Raw genomic sequence first — 17,156 nt, forward strand, 5'->3', positions numbered from 1 at the left:
TTGTGAAATGTGAAATCATACTCACTTTGCTCTGAATAAGGTTTCCCACTTATCCCGATTTGCATTAGTGACCTGAATTGGGAGTCCGCGCGATGAGCCTCACAAAAAATTTTGGATTCGTGCTCGAATCGAAATCTTTCTCTACAGGTCAGCAGTGGTATCGTTTAAAGCAATTATATCTTTAAGTATGGCGAAGCGGAAAAGATCACAATTGAATTCCGCGGCGACATTAACCACGGGGACCCGCCAACACGTAAATGAAGAGAACGAATTTGACCTCGAAGGATCAGGTCATCCCGTCGAATATTCGGACGGTTTTGACGATGACGACGAAGGCGACCAGTCCGACGTGTCGAAGCAAGAATTGGATACGGCCAACGGATTATCAGCGGCAGAGGGTAAAATGTCAACCAAGGCGTCGAAGATGAAAGTAAAAGTGAGCCAGTTGGCTGACGATTTACATAATCTTCAAGAGGCTGTCCAGCTCTACAAGTCAAATATTTTCAAAATGGAAATTGACGAGTTATTGACGGAGCTTAAGATTGATGAAGACAAGACGAAGCCGGTTGATAGGATATTGCACAAGCTCAAAGATTGCATAGAGAAGATTGAGGACAGCTCTGAATTACTATTATCAGAAGCTGAGAAACTGATATCGAAGTCCGGCATCACCATCCCCTTTCCAGATCCCAGGCCACCAAAAGATGCACAGTATAGATTTAAGTATGAGAGACCATCTGGCTACAACTTGGTCGGTTGCTACTTGTTAAGGACAGTGATTAAGAGCCCAGAGCGATTTGCTGTCGATGTCGTTCTTGACATGCCAAAAAGCATCTTTCACGAAAAAGACACCCTAAACTACAGATACTTCCATAAGCGTGCATTCTATTTGGCCTATATTGCCGCTTACTTGAAATCGCGGAAGGACTTACCCTTCGACCTGAGTTACGAACTGTTGGACGGAGATCACCTAAGGCCAGTCCTCCGGTTAGATTCATTGAAAGGTATGGGTACAGTAGCTTGCCAAATTCGGTGGTACTAATAGCATATTGTAGACGGCGGTGAATTTGACTTCCATAGAGTGAAGTGCTACATACGCATCATCCCCGGCATTGACCAGGATGTGTTCAGCCTCACCAAACTTTTGCCATCCCGTAACAGCGTCCGATATAATCAGAATCCCGCTGAATCACTAAATCCGACACCGTACTACAACTCTAGTATATTAAATGACACTTACTTCTTCCCCAGTACGGTATTCTTACATAAAGCGGCCAAATCGTGTGATGGCTTCAAGGATGCCATCAAGTTAGGAGAAATTTGGCTGCGGCAAAGAGGATTCAATTCCTCAGTCGATGGTGGTGGATTTGGTTCATGGGAGTGGGGTATTTTGATGGCAACATTACTTCAAGGTGGCGGAACTCGGGGATCACGGATTTTATCCAAGGGATTTAGTAACTATCAGCTGTTCAAGGCCACGTTGAATTACCTGGTTTCAAATGATTTCACTGAGACCACTGTTAATATAGGGAAGGAGCCACTAACATTTGATATGGGAGTGTTTGGTGGATGGCCTGTGTTGGTGAACAATGACATCAATTTCAACGTTTTATATCGCATGTCAGTCTCATCTTACCGCCGACTACGCCATGAGGCTTCATTAACGGTGACGGAACTGGACGATATCAAAGGCGACCATTTTGACTCTGTATTCTTGGACAAAGTAGACAGTTTGATTTACCAATATGACTTTGCTGCTTTGTGAGTACTTACAGGCTATTACTTTACAGTCATCTACTTACACGTTGCCTAGAATTAAAATTCCATCATCGCGGGATGACAAGGTATACCGCGATATAGGACGTGTATTCAATCCTTCATACTACGCGTATTTGGCCTCCAAGGTTTACCGTATCCTGCATCGGGGCTTGGGCGAACGAGCTTCTTTGATTTCGATCAAATTTTCGGAAAATTCGAAGTGGCCACTAACAGCCCCAAGGCCATCATCCCTTGGCGATGGTACATTCACCCTGGGTTTAGTTCTTGATCCTGAGCACAGCGAGCGTCTAATTGTCCATGGGCCATCCGCGGAAAAAACCGCCGAGGCAGAGGATTTCCGCAAATTCTGGGGCAAAAAGTCGGAGCTTCGTCGTTTCAAGGATGGCAGTATCATCGAAAGCGTCCTCTGGGAACCACATTCTGAACGGTCCATCGTCAGTCAGATTATTGCTTACCTTCTTCAACGCCATTTTGGCGAGTCGACAGCTAAACATATGACAATTGTCGGTGATGGGCTTGCTCAAATATTTGCGGAGGACAAGGAATTGGGCGATGGTAGCGCGTTCACTAATTTCCAGAAAAATCTCGATGAGTTTGGGTTTTTGAGGAAGTTGCTAATTGATATCAATGATTTACCATTGAGGGTCAGTTCAGTAATGCCCGCGTCGCAAGCGCTTCGATATGCGAGTATCCGATTGCCAGCGGAATTTTCAATTAAATCTGTGCATGATTTTTCAGATGTCGTGATTGAATTAGAGACTTCGTCGAAATGGCCTGATGACATGAAAGCTATTCAGCACAGTAAGGCTGCATTCCTTATGGCCATCGCGGAGAGTATCAAGAGCATCGATGCCGCAATTTTGACACAGATCGGACTGGATCGCGATCTTGCCACTATTGAAAACTTCTCATACCTTGACATTTTGCTTCCCAGCGGCTATGCATTTCGTGTTCGTATCCAGACGGAGCGAGAGGCTATTATGCTGAGGAATTATAAACCCGACAAAGACCTGGGTCGTCGCGCGCACCGGAATTTCGAGCGGAACTTTTCACTGGCGGCGAGGCATACCACTGAATTCCACACTATGTGCCATCGATTCCCTTTCCTGTCACCGACAGTTCGTCGAGTTAAGAAATGGTTTCACTCGCACTACCTGTCGCCTCACATTGACGATATTCTAATCGAACTCGTCACACTCTCCGTGTTTTTGAAGCCATTCCCCTGGTCTGCTCCTGCGAGCGCTACAACCGGATTTCTGCGCACGTTATACTTTTTGGCGCACTGGGACTGGCGCGCCGAACCATTAATCTTGGACGTAGACAATACGCTCACAATTGGCGACATTCAATCGATCCGCAACACGTTCAAATCTCTCAGAATAAACGATCCAGAATGCGCTCAAACTGCAATGTTCGTCGCGGTGAATTACGAGCAGAGTGGAACAATGTGGACATCGCCTAATCCCTCTAAAGTCATTGCGAGTAGGATCACGGCCCTGGCACGAGCGAGTTGCGAGGTTCTCAAGACCGGCAACGCTATTCTTTCGAACGATAAGAGTGCTGCTGGCAGAATTTTTGTGTCGCCTTTGATGGATTTCGATTTCGTAATTCATTTGAAGACAATGGATGGCCAAGCTGGTCGTGAGTTATCTTATCCACCAAGAATGGAGAGTTTGTGTGATTATGTCGGTTTGTATTGCGATGAACTTCAGGTACGTTTGTGGTTGTCCGCTCTGGACTTCGAGACGTTAATTTGGACATAGACTATTTTCGATGGAAACGTATTACTGTTTCGGAATGTTCTGAAAAATGATGTGATTGCTGGAGTATGGGACCCTCGTATCCTAGCGGCCCGCAACTGGAAAGTGTACCTCGGATACTCAGCTCAGCCATGCTCAACCGAGGCATCTAATGCAGACAACAACAATGTGCTTGTCGAGGCTAATATCATTGCCATGGTCCGTGAGATGGCGAGACTAGGTGGAGATTTAGTTTCCAAAGTTGAGATATTGAAGAGAGTCACATAAAGACAACATTTCGTTGGTTAGTAAAAGCTATTTTTTGGTCTGCATATGTCAGAAACATATAGATATTATTCTGATAACTTATATATACATTGTAATTATCTACTATACATAATATGACACACAAAATCTCATACAACGAATCTCTGTCAAATGCATATATTCTAGGAAACAACTCGTGCCCGACAATAACGATCCTCAATCGAAATTGCCTCATACACACCTTCCATGGACGTATAAATACTGTACGAGTAGTCAGTCACGTCCGAGATAGTGTGTGTCTCGAGTACCCGCTCGCGAGCTGACCGTCCAATTTTCTCACTCCGCGTGTATGTGAAGGCGAAGGGCGGCGTACCTGAGAATCTGAATACAATCTCTGCACGGTCGCCTTCGTGGATGTCTTGAATAATTGAAGTCCCTTCTGATACCTTCACAGTCGGCACGTCATGGATTAGTTTCGTGAGGTCCCCGTGGACTGAGACTCTACAGCTCGAAGCCGAGTCCTTGACTGACACGATTGTGAAATTCCCTGGCGTAGACGCTAATCTCGAGAACGGCGAATTCGTGGTCGCCCGTTGTCGCTTCCGGTTAAACTCGTACTCGATCTCAAAAGGCGGCACACCGGTCAAGATGAATGAAATACGGTCTCCCACGCAGTAGTTTACGCGTGGAGTACTGGGTGAGATTGTTGGAACATCAGATACGCTAACGATAACTTGCTGTGACAATCGAAATTGTTCGCGTGCGCAGCCTCTACCGTCGGTGACCTTGCTGATACTAACGATGTGGCGGCCCAGGCCTAGAGAACTGTATATTGAACGGAGCAAGTAGTGGTTATCTTTAATGTTTGATATGGTCACTGTGTCAGATTGTCCTGTATTCTCGTGCTTCACCTGGAGCGTTAACACAAATGGTGCGAGCTAATTACAGTTAGCGGCGTCATCATCTGATATTTGAGATATAAAAATACATACACCAACAAGCTTCAATTCAATAGGTTCAATAGAAGAATCTTCAGCCTCAGCCTTGAGGCATGACTTGTACACTGTGCCGGGATTAACGAATGCAGCGTCAGGACGTGGATGAACTAGCTGCTGGACCGCAATCAGAGTAAATGCGTCGTTCAGTACCTTGGCATTATCGTACACTGAGTCGGAAATTCCTTTGAACGAGTATCTGTACGTGCCGGATTTCTCTGTCTCCATGTGAATATTGGCGTACTTGGTAACAGCTTGCAGGTCAAACATGGCAGCCTTGGAGTTGCCGTCTGGTGACCTGTATTCTCGCTCATACAGAACAGAGAAAGGCGCTGATCCTAAATTGCATGTTATCTGTAAGTTCATTCGTCACAGCCGCTTTTACTCACCATAAAAAGTAACTTCAAGAGAATCCTCATCACCTTCACATATATCCCTTCGTACGACCGTATTCTCGTCCCGAATCACAAGCGACGGCGACTCAACAAGGTCCAGTCGCGGCCTCTCAAACCAACTCAGCTCAAATGATTTTGCACTACTAGACACCGTACCAGGGCAAAATGCATCCTCGACGCCTGTAATCTCATACATCCCCTCATCCCGCACAGTAATTGTATCGCCGTTCGCATGATGCCGGATCACGGTCTCTGAAACAGTTACCTCCGAGCGATTCTTATAAATGTATGTAACCTGCCAGGGCGCCTCGCCGCTCAATCTTAATGGCAAATTTACGCTCTCTCCTTTCCGAGCTTTTGCGCTCCACTTGCCGTCGATCGGGACAAATTGAACTGCTGGCCGTTGCATCCGAACCTCAATCTTGGCATCCGCTTCACTCAACATTCTCTTACAGCCATTTCCGTCTTCAACTGACAACAGCACGACAACATATGGCCCGCCACTTGTCAAAGGAGGAGTTGTGAATGTATGTGTAGGACCCTTGATATCAGAAATGCTATACTGCTTCCGTTTATTCCCGTGTAAAATCTCATACGTCAGCATAAATGGTCCTGTTCCATGGAAATTAACGATGAGCTTCGTCGAATCACCTGTACAACATTTCTGATTCAAAGAATCTCTTGAAAACGAGGCACTTGCCAAAACCTTAACCGTCTGCTCGGTTCGAAACTTTTTCGGATCTAATGTAATATTTTGATATAATTTATCGCTGAGATTTAAGAATTCGTAGGTGTAATGTCCTGCTGAATCGGGTCGGAACTGAAGCTGGTGGCGAGTCTTCATGATGTCAAGACTTTGCAATTTGACTTTATGTCCGTCGGTCACGATTTGATAACGGAGCGTGAATGGCGGTGTACCAGTTAACGTCAGATCGGCTGTAACACCGATTGATCCCGCACATTTGTCCTCGATGTCTTCGAACTTGACTGTAAGTGTAGGCTCCGCCGGCATTAATGCCAGACACGTGGCTGATTCCAAAACGTCGCCCTCGCAGAACTTGCCCTGAACGCTTTCTATCGCGTAAGATCCCGGTTTTGTGATCGCCAAGCGCTCATTACCGGTGATCATAAGCAACTCGAGCAATTCAGGCACACCCCCCTCGTTCTCAAATGGAGTGTGCAATAACTTGACTTTATAGGGACCCTCCTCCAGTGTTCCTTGGAGCTGCAATTGCGCATAGGCTGTTCGTCTTTTTGGGAGATTGATCGGATTCTCGGCGTTGCACGTCGTAAATCGAACAGTCGGTCTCGGATGCACCAAGAATCCATAATTTAATCCTTTCTTAGCCAACAACGGCGATTCTTCACGATCTTTATCCTCATAAATACGGGAATAGTTAACTAAATTACCCAGGCCATCTTCAACCTCATCAATCATATAAGCCCATCGGCCAACAGTGCCCAAGGTCGTATCAAGAGCAATTTCAACGGTCTGTGGTAAACACCATTCAAGTGTCTCTCCAGCATGCCATAGCCGTCCAGTCCTAGACGGCTTGCCCAGTAACAGTGGAGAGGAGAAGTGATCCGGCTGGATACTCTGAACAGAAAACATTGCATCGCGGCCTTTGATCGAACGGCTGTACTTCACGCGTAATGGCGGTATTCCGCATACTGTGAGAGCAGGTGAATCCACCCCTCCGATACATCTGTCCTGAATGTCTGACAATTCGCCTGACGCACGAATTTTGGCGCTAGGGCAATGGGAGAGTAGCACATCAACCTGGTATAACTTCACATCCAAATTGGTAGTATCCACAACACGCGCGAGGCGATACAACCCCGGCTCTTTCACAGGAACTTTGACCTCCAAAATTTTCGACGACGCAGAGCCCGAATGGTCATGCGACGCGGGGACATTTATGACCTCGGTCATCTTTCGAAGTTCCCTCCGCGTGAAATTCAAGGTCGTGTACGACGCATCGTCGTACACAACGTGATACATCTGTACCAGTTTCGGCTCGGTGGCGTTTAACCTTATAGGAAGGTACACTGTACTTCCAATCTCGTCGATGCAGAATGTTTCCGCCCGAGGATTCAATTTTGCGGTACTTTCTGGAAGAATATGCACGACGTGGCGGCCCAAAATATGTGATGATCCGTGCACGATATCTTTCGCACGAACCCGGTGTTCAGATATTGAGAGCTCGCGGTCATATATCGCTCTCCAAATTGCAGATAGAGACGCGGAGATCGGAAGGAGTGACGCCGACGACAGGAATACCGTCCATACTGAACAAATAACAATTTGCAGAACCGTGACCGCTGGTGAAAATGTGAGCCACGGAATTCTAAACACCGGAAGAGCCTACGCCGTATTAGCGTCCATTCCATACATTACAATCCAATATTTTGTATACCCATAAATAGAGCCCCTCAACAACCAAATATTTGAATGCAAACGACAGCTCCGCCTCTGTGCTGTTTACTTTGTGAATTTGTGTCAAGTCATAAAGTTTCCATGCCTGTATTAACGCAAATATACTAAGCGCGTATAGTCGTTGCGAACCAACATCAATGTACTGTTCCGGTATTAATGGGACTACCTGTACTTCAGAGGCTGATGAAGTGCTCGCAGACCTAGAAGCATTCGTCTCATGCCGCACCGGCGATGGTGGGAACGAAGACGGTAATCTCGTGGTTCGTTGAGAGAAATAGTCTGGCGTTTCGGGAGGGAGGGGGGGTCCCCTGAGAGGTGTGTGAAGAGGAGTTCGGGAGAGTAACGGGTTCCGACGCGTAACTGACTGCGGCGGAGACGTCAGCGGCGTCATGTTGTTTCAACAGTAGCCACAGTTGTGTATAATACTCAGTAATGATAGATCATAGAGTATACCTCTCTGGGGAGTGCGGGATCACTCGCGCATTCGATTTGGTAGTTTGCGGTGGATAATTTTGTTTGTGAACGTGTACTGATATTTAGCTTTTAAGTTACCCGGATTTGCGCCGCAGTACTCGGGCCCCACAGACCCTAGCCTTTAAGACCCTTATTGTGTGCCACGCAATCGATTGAACCCCATATTTCTTCTTCTCTGTTCATTCTAAACAATCTTCGGCTGAGAAATACCGCCGATAAGATATGGCACCACGAAGGAACTCGGCGAAGAAACAGGCGCCACGCCGACTTGAAGTGCCTGAGGATCAGAACGTTCCAGTTGCAGAGATAGACTATCTGCCGCTATCTCCAGGGGCGGTTCTAAGACAGAAACTCGAGTACAAAGGATGGGGAACAATCGAGAGCGATCCTGTGGGTAATCTGAAGTTTTGTGGCAGTTTATTTAATGCTAAATACTACAATTTAGAGTATATTTACCAATATCCTAAAGGAAGCTGGCGTGAAGGGAGCCAAAGTCGTGGAGCTGTACTCAATGGACACAGACTCGCTACACGCGCTACCGCCTATTTTCGGGCTGATCTTCTTATTCAGATGGATTTCAGATGAGGAGGATCAGAAATCGACCAAGCAGCCGAAGAAATCAAAGGAAAACATAGAGAGTGATGGCTTGCATGAGCCGTGGTTCGCGAATCAAGTACCCGATAATGCATGCGCATCTGTCGCGTTGCTCAATATTGTACTTAACGCATCGTCCACCGGCAGCGAAAGTCGTCTGGAACTTGGTGAGCATCTTCAACGGTTTCGGGAATTTACGGAGTCGTTTAATCCAACTGCGCGGGGCATGGCACTCACGAACTTTGATTTCCTGCGGCAAATACATAATCAGTATACCCAAGCTTCTGAACTACGAGAACAATGTGTACAATTGCACCGCCACGCAAAGCGAGCAAAACGGAAGAGATCAACCTACGAAGATGAAGAAGACGAGGAAAATTTTCATTTCATCGCGTATGTGCCCGTGTCTGGAGTTGTTTGGCAACTCGATGGCTTGCACAACGATCCTGTTAAAGTGGCTGAGGTGGAGGATATATGCAAGTGGCCGGGTCTGGCAGTACCATGCATTCAGGAGAGGATTAGTAAGTATTCTATGGACGAAATTCGGTTTAACTTAATGGCCGTGGTACCTGATGACGAGTCTGAGGGACAGTCAATCGACGAGTCAGAGCGAGCGCTTAAGGCGGCGGAGATAGTTCTGCAGACAGTTGAGAGGCGCCTGGATATGATAGCGCCTGAGTGGGAAGAAATCATGCCTCCCTGGCGACACCGGATAGCGTTAGGCAGCAAGTCTGACCTGGTTATGTTACTGCCCAATGACCGTGCCGAGGTCAAACAAATTCGTGAGGAAGAGAGTGTGGACGCACTGATAGACGTTCTACACGCGAAGGAAGAGAATCTGGCGATGTTGCGTTCGCAGGTGTCTGAGCGAGAGTCTTCTCAAGCATGCAGCGTTGTAGGTTTCGAATTCAGACTAATTAGCACCTAATGAGTGGACTAACAGCGATATTAGGACTCGACGTACGCGAGCCGTCGGAAGCATGATTACACAAAGTTCTTGCGGCAGCTGATCGGGAAATGCCTGCAGGACGATGAGAACAAATTGTTATTAAAAGCGGCATGTAAGTCACGATGTTAATGTTAGTTCATATTTAGGCATTGCATACTAGGTGTACGGGATCATTACGGTTAGTTAGCCTCAAAAAGAAATGCGTTGTAAACAGGGTATTTTTGAGTAAATATGCAGTAAACAGTATTTGCAAGGTGCTATACAAATAAAATATCGGGTAATAAAATATAGGGTACTATCAATCAATAATTGATTGTCATGGGAGAAATATGTAAGTAGATGCTAAGGCATATATTACATGGTAAACTATGTATGTATTCCAACCGCCTCAACCCAAATGTCATCTTTTCTGTATCTCGCGCCTTTTTCGATGCGAGATTTTTCGTGTATCATAAATTATTTAGACAGCTAGATATATCGTTAGCGAACGGTCCGATTACGAGTGCTCAGCAGAGCACGGCGGAAGACATACCGTCACTCTGTGCCAAAATGTAGTCGATCGCTTGGCCGATGGACTTGATCTCGTCGGCTTCCTTACTATGGCGGAGTCAATCAGAAATTCCTCGCATAATCAGATCAGTATCTTACTCTGGGATTTCAATACTAAATTCCTGCATTATTGTCAGTATGTTTTCAGAAATAACTATGACGCCAACATATACCTCCTCAATGGCCATAACGACCTCTACGGCATCCAAGCTGTCAAGACCTAGATCATTGGCGAATGTAGCAGAAGGAGTGATCTGATGCATGATTAGTACTATTCGGTACAATTGTCGATTCCGGAGTTGCTAATACCTTTTCAGGAGACGTGATCTATGAAGTAGATGTCAGCATGTATTGTCAGTTCACTTCATCGGCAGACGCACCTTGTCGAAAGCCTTGACGACCTCTATGATTCGCGCGGTGACCTCGTCGCGGGAGAGACCAGCGTCTGCGGAGTAGAATCGCTGCTGGACGACTGCATGTGGTCGGAAGACGGCACAGCTGGCAACAGGTCGGGCGGCGACGTGTGAAATGGACGAGAACTGGCGGGTGGAGACGGGGACGATCAAGCGGGATGTCACCCGGACATGTCGGAGGAGCTGAGAGCGCAACATTATATTGTATTAAGTCTAGGATGGAGGAGAACAGTAGTGGTGATAGGGAGAAACCAGACGAGTGAATTCGACTCGGACAGAAATTTCGTTGTGCTGTCATGCTGTGAGTCGACTGTGACCAAGCGTGATCTGTGATCAATTGACAACTGCAGTGCCCAACCAATCACAAGTGAGCCATTTTTTTAAGTACACAGCAACTATCAAGATCAGCCTCGAAGATCACGTCCATCACAGCAAAGTCGACACAACATCTCCATCATCACAATGGTTCTGTCCACAGTGCCTCTGCTCCTCCGGTCCACCCGGACGCCGCTATTGAGAACTGCGTTCTCGCCCGCCGCAGTCCGCGCCTTTTCCGGGTCCGTGGTGGCCGCTGCAGAGTCTGCGCCTGGTGCCTACCCCAAGGGATTTCGTTTACCGCGTCCCGAGGCATGGGACGAAGGTGACTCCGCTCTCGATCGCGCAGGCCGCCTCTATCTTATGACCGAGCTCTTTCGTGGTATGTACGTCGTTCTCGAGCAGTACTTCCGCGCCCCATACACCATCTACTATCCCTTCGAAAAGGGCCCGATCTCACCACGATTCCGTGGTGAACACGCACTGCGGCGGTATCCGTCCGGCGAAGAGCGCTGCATCGCTTGCAAACTGTGTGAGGCCATTTGTCCGGCCCTCGCCATTACCATCGACGCAGAGGAGCGCATCGACGGCAGCCGACGCACAACAAAGTACGACATTGACATGACGAAGTGCATTTACTGCGGTCTCTGCCAGGAGTCCTGCCCCGTCGACGCCATCGTCGAAACTCCTAACGTCGAGTACTCCACCGAAACCCGCGAGGAGCTGCTTTACAATAAGGAGAAGCTGCTGGCAAACGGCGATAAGTGGGAGCAGGAGATCCAGTTTGGGCTCGACGCGGACTCTCAGTACCGTTAATCGCCAATCGTTCTAAAACAATTTATAAATCGTTATAAAATCGTTCTACAAAATCATCCAATCGGTCGCATTTCGCTATTATCTGGGAGGGTTACAGTCTAAGGGTTAAGATTTGGTATAGATGGGTCTGTTCTATGTATTTGACTTATGGGATGGCGGAATGGTGATGTATGTGTATATAAAATAAACAGTCATAGCTTTATGATACACCAATTAACATGCGATATCTGGGGGGTTTGTGTACAAGTATAATACCGCTTTTAAGTGAATCCGTTTATACAAACATCAAGTTCTATGCAAACCGGATATTGCGGTAAGAGGCGCCATCGATCATGGCCTCCCTTGTCAGCGCAGAAAGATGACCCTCTCCCTCCTCCGCCTCCTTCACCGCAATGTGCGTTCTGATCGATTTCAATATGCTCGCCGTACGACTGTTAGCCTCAACACCGTTAACAATCATTTCCTCCAGCAAGGATTTGCATCCAAAAAGGTCCATGAAATAATCCCACTTCAGCTGTAATACCTCATTATAGACATCGATAGTACATCCCATAATATACGACTGAATTCCATATTTCCTCGCCCGGTCAAACACCGACAGCGCGCCATAGGCATCGTGAAAATTAGAAACCATGATCCGCATGGCCCGAGTCAACAGATACGGGTAGTTCTTTGCGATATTAGGTGCCATAACAATTTCTTTGCTTGTTCGCTCGAAATAATCTGCCGCGAGTTTGAACGGCTGGTAGACCTCGCGTTCGAGCATTGTATCCAGCTCCGTATCGGTGCGGCACGACCGCATCCGCTCGATCATGCCTTTCAGTGACGCAATACGATCCCGTTCCGCCTCCTCAGTCTCTCTATCCATGTACTCTGTCGGCAATTCTCCGAATTCACCTCGCTGCCTGCGCACTCGCGCTGACAGTTCTCTCAGTGATGGCGGATACGCTTCCACACCAGCCTCCACGTTTGAAATATGCATCCACGACAATGGATCAATAGCTCTCTGCACCCGGGAAATATTCCAATCAACTCCTTCTAAATTTCTATGCTGCCGAGCTCGAAAGACCATCGAACCCTTAACCGAACTCATAGGCATACTCCCAGTGGCAGCTTTGTCCGCCCCCTTCTCCTTTTTCGTTTCCTTCTGTTTTTCGGTCCGCCCTTTTAAAACCTGTCCAAACAATGACTCGAAAATAGATTTCTCCTTTACAGTAGCAGCGCCAGCGTTCGATCGTAACTGCGCTTGCCGGCGGTGGTATCTCTCCGCTTGGCCTTCCTCCGAAGCTTTACTAGAATAATATGCCACTGACCGCGCATTTCCGGCAACACCATACGGAACTTCGTTTTTGAGGTATTCCCATCCACTTAATTTATCTTCGCCATCTATCGAGGCTGACTGCACTGCCATTGACTGCGCATGTTCTGTGGAATCGGTGGGTTGCGATTTCGACGTTTCTCTCATGGTTGCACGAAGAAGTTCGTCTGCCAGCGAACTTGCGCTCCATTGACTATTGTGTCGCGTAATTAGACATACTGCCTTCTTAGAGTAAGTCATTCGCCTGCTGATTGGCATTGTGATTGTCGTTGTCTAGTAGTAATCATGCGTTGTCGAAATTTAACATCCGTTGGTAAAAGAAAATTCGTTGGGACATCTGGAAGTTGACGCAATTTTTACCGCCGGGCCATGTAACTGATATCAGCCAGGTTTGATCCACCGCTACCCACGCAATTTTGCCAATTCCTGAAACACGAGATACCAACATGACAAAGAAAAAGAACAAGCAGAAAAATCTAAACGATCTTTCCAACAGCGGGAGCGAAAACAGCAGCAAGAGGACGCCATGCTACTTCTACAAGCAAGGTACTTTCCCTGCTTATCCGAAGCAGCTAAGTCAACAACGGAACACTGTAGCAATATGAAGTAACTTTTTCTAATCTGCTATTAGGAAATTGTGCTAGAGGCGACAGCTGTCCTTTCCTCCACGAAGGAGCGAATTCAGCACAATCACAAGCCAAACATTCGAAATATTCGAACGCATTAAACGTCGTTGATAATTCGGATTTCAGTCTTTCTGGTCCGTACAATAGCCCTCGTTGCCTCTAATCACGTCACGATGGTGTAGTGTCGCAGAAGGGACCAATGCTAACCAAATTCTAGACTTCGACCGACAAGAATTTCAAGAAATTGTGTCACGGCCTCCTGTATATTTCTTTTCCAGTTTTGCTGTCACAAAAGGTGGCCACAGAGGTATTATCAATGACCGCGACATTTCACCGGAGGAACTACGGTATTTGGCATATGAATCGAAGGAAATGGGTGAATACGATACATATGTACGACATTATTTTTTGCCACAGAGTAGGCATCAGAAAGAGTAAACGGACTGACGGAAATATAGGAAGCAATAGCAGAAATCGCACGCCAAGATATGCTTAATCTCTTCGAATTTATAAACAACAATATGGACAAGGCAGAACGGTATATTGAGATCGCTAGGCAACGGTCGGACTCTGAAATCAAGAACTTTTTGCCTCCAGAGGAGGTTCATGACGATAATGCTACTGGATTATTAGCCATCCGACTTTTGCAAGGTAATACATCCGTGTTCAACGAGTTAAAGAAACGAATTCAAGAGAAGAAAACCGGCGATGGGTTTGGTACTCGGAGTATTAATACTGCCACATTTGGACAGAGTGCTCCGCAAACCGCGTCATCTTTCGGAAACGCACAGCAGTCGTGGCAACCACGCCTTTCACAAGCGACTCAATTTGGTGCACGACTTGGCGGCACTGCCCCAGTATCATCAGATTTTGGATCCTCTCCAGTGCCACCACCAACAACGAATAATGTCGCAACAGGTTTTGGATCCCCGTCGCTCGGTTCATTCCTCCAACAACCGCCAACAAGCGCACAAACATCTGCGTTGGGTGCGCGTCCAACGAGTAAAGAGAACCCCCCGTTCACAATCCCTCCTCCGCCAACCACAAACCCCAGCTCTTCGATTTTTGGATCCTCCTCTTTTGGCTCGTCTTTTCAACCACAACCTGCTGCTCAGCCAGCAGCATTTGGAGCGTCTCTAAGTGGCACTTCTGAGTTTGGCCGGTTGGCGTCAAATAACACGAGTAATGGTAATACAAGCGCATCCACTTCGCTATCGCCTTTCACCAGTCTTGGACCCTCAGCTCAACAGCCTACCATATCCTCTTTCGGATCATTCGATTCGACAAAATCAATCCCCCCGCCACCGTTAGCGAACAACTCAGCGCCGGTATTCGGTTCATCGTTCTTCGGATCACATCCGGCTCCCGCATTTGGATCATCCACTTTCGGCTCTGCACCCGCATCAGCAGCCGCAATAAAGCCGGTGTTCGGGCAGACCGGGTTATCCGCATTTGCGAACAATGCATCGCCTTTCGGCAGCGTCGCGTCATCGCAACAGCAAGCATCCCAATCCACCGCTAGACCGGAAGACAAAGCCACGGCAAATCAGTCAAAGCCGTTCGCTGCCTTCTCTATGGGCAGTGGATCCGCGTTTTCAGCGTTTGCAAAAATGGCCAGCAGTACTGCGTCGCCGTTTGGCGCGTTTGCGGAGCAGCAGAAGAGCGGACCGACGCCATTCACCGCGATATCGCAGCTGGATGAAAATAACTCGATGCCATTTGCGCCGTTTACGATCCAGCAGAATAACGATAAGGCAGCACCATCGACTATTGAGGCAACGTCGCTCCAGAGAAATGATGGCACAGTCTCTATGTTTGCGCAGCAGTTCCAGCAGCAGACACACGTGCCAACGCAACAACCACAATCATTATCACCACAACAACAGGATGATTTAGACATGGACGGACGACAAATGGGACGGGCAGATGCTGCCTCAGTGCCAACAATGTCCCCAACAGCAGGTGCGACTCAGGGCAAGATGGTCACTGGTTGCTATTATACCACGCAAGCAATGCGACGGTTCCCGATCTCTTCCCAAGAAACAGAGAATAATTACTTCCCTGGTTTACCCCCGCGGCCGCGATCCAAGATGGAACAGATGTACGCGTACTTCCTTCAACACAGTCGCCAGGCGCTGAAGCCCGACATGACTAATCCCAACACTGGGTATGTCGCATTTTTGCAAAGCGCTGGTGACACCTACTTGCCTGATATCGGCGACCTGACGCTGGATGAGAAAGCCGCGTTTGAAGCGAAGACGTACGAGCTAGGGAAGGTGCCGGAGATTGCGCCGCCTTTGCTGTATATGTAGTCACATAAACAATATATCAGTTAATTGTACATATCTGGCGCATGGGTTAATTTGGTGTCTATAAGCATAATGAAAAATTCAGGGTTTCGTTTGTGGATTGTGAATTAATGAGAAATCGAAATTGTAACTTCGTTAGAACATGATCATCGAACGCAAATGGCTATTTTTGACTTCTTGTATTTACTTTTGGCTGAAAGAAATATTACAATACATGTATCGTGGCGATGTGAAAACTGGAAAACGTAAAAACCCTACCCCAAGGACCTTCTTATTTAAGCAGCAACGGTAACCTCAACCTCGACACCTGGCTCAATGTTGAAAGATGTAATTTGCTTGACGGCCCCGGAAGGAGCTTCCAGACTAGTAGGATCGTTAGCATTTGGCGTTTGAAAAGAACGACACTGATTCACGTACTCAATCAAGCGCTTGTGGATACGCATCTCGTAGGCATCCCAGGTCTTGGAACCCTCACCGTTAGGGGCTAAACAAATGGTTAGCTTCTTGTCAAAAATGAAGGATATTTAGATCTTGTCTTCGAAAAGTCACAGGTAGAACACAGAGGATCTCGCTCATGCACATCAATGCAGATAGACAGGGGATTCTTACTCTTTCGGGTCGAAATGCGTAAAGCCTTGGTAGGTAGTCTGACCGGGCCCTTAACCTTCATGTGCTGCTCTTTCGCCCGGAAAATGAGCTCATTGGAGACTACATTGATACGTCAGTGGCTCCCACTTTATCAACGGATAGCGACCACATCCAAATCAGGCAGACGTCCAGCATCTTAGTCAATATCATTGTGTCAAGAATCATCGATCAAATATTCAATCTTTTCACTCGTTCTAACCAAGATGCCATCCTACTGCGCCTGCCCGCAGTCATTGATCATCAGTCGATAACATACCCTTCTCTAACTGCTGGACCTTTCGCGAGGTCATGGTGATGCGGAACTTCTTGAGATCAGGCGCCTCCAAGCCCGCAGCTTTCTCTTTGTCGTAGCTCATGATGTGTGTAGAATTGATAATCGCAAGTGACGGTGAGATGTCGAACCGAGAGACTTATTACACGGTTGGTACGGGAGAGCACTATAGTCTGGCTAGTGGGTGGTCCGGGTACCGCAGTTTGCCATACTGCAGCGAGTACCGGAATTCTAAGTTGTGGTCTGAAATTTCAAAGGGAGC

At 47.3% G+C, this 17,156-nt stretch overlaps 8 protein-coding genes across 8 annotated transcripts; 4 read left to right on the top strand and 4 right to left on the bottom strand.

Annotated features, from left to right (window-relative positions):
• Nucleotides 1–135: 135 nt before the first annotated feature.
• On the top strand, nucleotides 136–3,936 carry V1513DRAFT_408715 (Nrap protein). The gene is made up of 4 exons (XM_066895681.1): nucleotides 136–1,004; nucleotides 1,056–1,761; nucleotides 1,814–3,491; nucleotides 3,543–3,936. Exons 1-4 carry the CDS (start codon nucleotides 188–190, stop codon nucleotides 3,804–3,806), a joined length of 3,465 nt encoding a protein of 1,154 aa, XP_066756216.1. The 5' UTR covers nucleotides 136–187; the 3' UTR covers nucleotides 3,807–3,936.
• On the bottom strand, nucleotides 3,872–8,112 carry V1513DRAFT_436407 (uncharacterized protein). Its single transcript, XM_066896773.1, has 4 exons — nucleotides 7,593–8,112; nucleotides 5,170–7,540; nucleotides 4,778–5,118; nucleotides 3,872–4,723 (listed from the first exon to the last, which is right to left on the bottom strand). Exons 1-4 carry the CDS (start codon nucleotides 8,001–8,003, stop codon nucleotides 3,968–3,970), a joined length of 3,879 nt encoding a protein of 1,292 aa, XP_066756217.1. The 5' UTR covers nucleotides 8,004–8,112; the 3' UTR covers nucleotides 3,872–3,967.
• A 121-nt stretch (nucleotides 8,113–8,233) lies between these two features.
• On the top strand, nucleotides 8,234–10,225 carry V1513DRAFT_408724 (ubiquitin carboxyl-terminal hydrolase). The gene is made up of 4 exons (XM_066895682.1): nucleotides 8,234–8,476; nucleotides 8,532–9,575; nucleotides 9,633–10,097; nucleotides 10,162–10,225. The coding sequence occupies exons 1-3, from the start codon at nucleotides 8,309–8,311 to the stop codon at nucleotides 9,756–9,758; spliced, it is 1,338 nt and encodes a 445-aa protein (XP_066756218.1). The 5' UTR covers nucleotides 8,234–8,308; the 3' UTR covers nucleotides 9,759–10,097; nucleotides 10,162–10,225.
• Nucleotides 9,884–10,842, bottom strand: V1513DRAFT_436411 (acyl carrier protein-like protein). The gene is made up of 6 exons (XM_066896774.1): nucleotides 10,559–10,842; nucleotides 10,488–10,505; nucleotides 10,352–10,432; nucleotides 10,278–10,300; nucleotides 10,162–10,226; nucleotides 9,884–10,097 (listed from the first exon to the last, which is right to left on the bottom strand). The coding sequence occupies exons 1-6, from the start codon at nucleotides 10,787–10,789 to the stop codon at nucleotides 10,090–10,092; spliced, it is 426 nt and encodes a 141-aa protein (XP_066756219.1). The 5' UTR covers nucleotides 10,790–10,842; the 3' UTR covers nucleotides 9,884–10,089.
• A 169-nt stretch (nucleotides 10,843–11,011) lies between these two features.
• On the top strand, nucleotides 11,012–12,002 carry V1513DRAFT_436415 (uncharacterized protein). The gene has a single exon (XM_066896775.1). The coding sequence runs from the start codon at nucleotides 11,054–11,056 to the stop codon at nucleotides 11,720–11,722; it is 669 nt and encodes a 222-aa protein (XP_066756220.1). The 5' UTR covers nucleotides 11,012–11,053; the 3' UTR covers nucleotides 11,723–12,002.
• On the bottom strand, nucleotides 11,881–13,426 carry V1513DRAFT_436416 (uncharacterized protein). Its single transcript, XM_066896776.1, has one exon. The coding sequence runs from the start codon at nucleotides 13,296–13,298 to the stop codon at nucleotides 12,015–12,017; it is 1,284 nt and encodes a 427-aa protein (XP_066756221.1). The 5' UTR covers nucleotides 13,299–13,426; the 3' UTR covers nucleotides 11,881–12,014.
• Nucleotides 13,409–16,190, top strand: V1513DRAFT_436419 (uncharacterized protein). Its single transcript, XM_066896777.1, has 4 exons — nucleotides 13,409–13,586; nucleotides 13,672–13,800; nucleotides 13,884–14,059; nucleotides 14,125–16,190. Exons 1-4 carry the CDS (start codon nucleotides 13,487–13,489, stop codon nucleotides 15,976–15,978), a joined length of 2,259 nt encoding a protein of 752 aa, XP_066756222.1. The 5' UTR covers nucleotides 13,409–13,486; the 3' UTR covers nucleotides 15,979–16,190.
• On the bottom strand, nucleotides 15,987–17,114 carry V1513DRAFT_436423 (40S ribosomal protein uS10). Its single transcript, XM_066896778.1, has 4 exons — nucleotides 16,880–17,114; nucleotides 16,585–16,683; nucleotides 16,393–16,459; nucleotides 15,987–16,338 (listed from the first exon to the last, which is right to left on the bottom strand). The coding sequence occupies exons 1-4, from the start codon at nucleotides 16,977–16,979 to the stop codon at nucleotides 16,251–16,253; spliced, it is 354 nt and encodes a 117-aa protein (XP_066756223.1). The 5' UTR covers nucleotides 16,980–17,114; the 3' UTR covers nucleotides 15,987–16,250.
• Between the last annotated feature and the right edge of the window lie 42 nt (nucleotides 17,115–17,156).

This window comes from Lipomyces chichibuensis (assembly GCF_038497645.1).
Source record: "Lipomyces chichibuensis strain CBS 12929 unplaced genomic scaffold V1513scaffold_2, whole genome shotgun sequence".
Lineage (NCBI taxonomy): Eukaryota > Fungi > Ascomycota > Lipomycetes > Lipomycetales > Lipomycetaceae > Lipomyces > Lipomyces chichibuensis.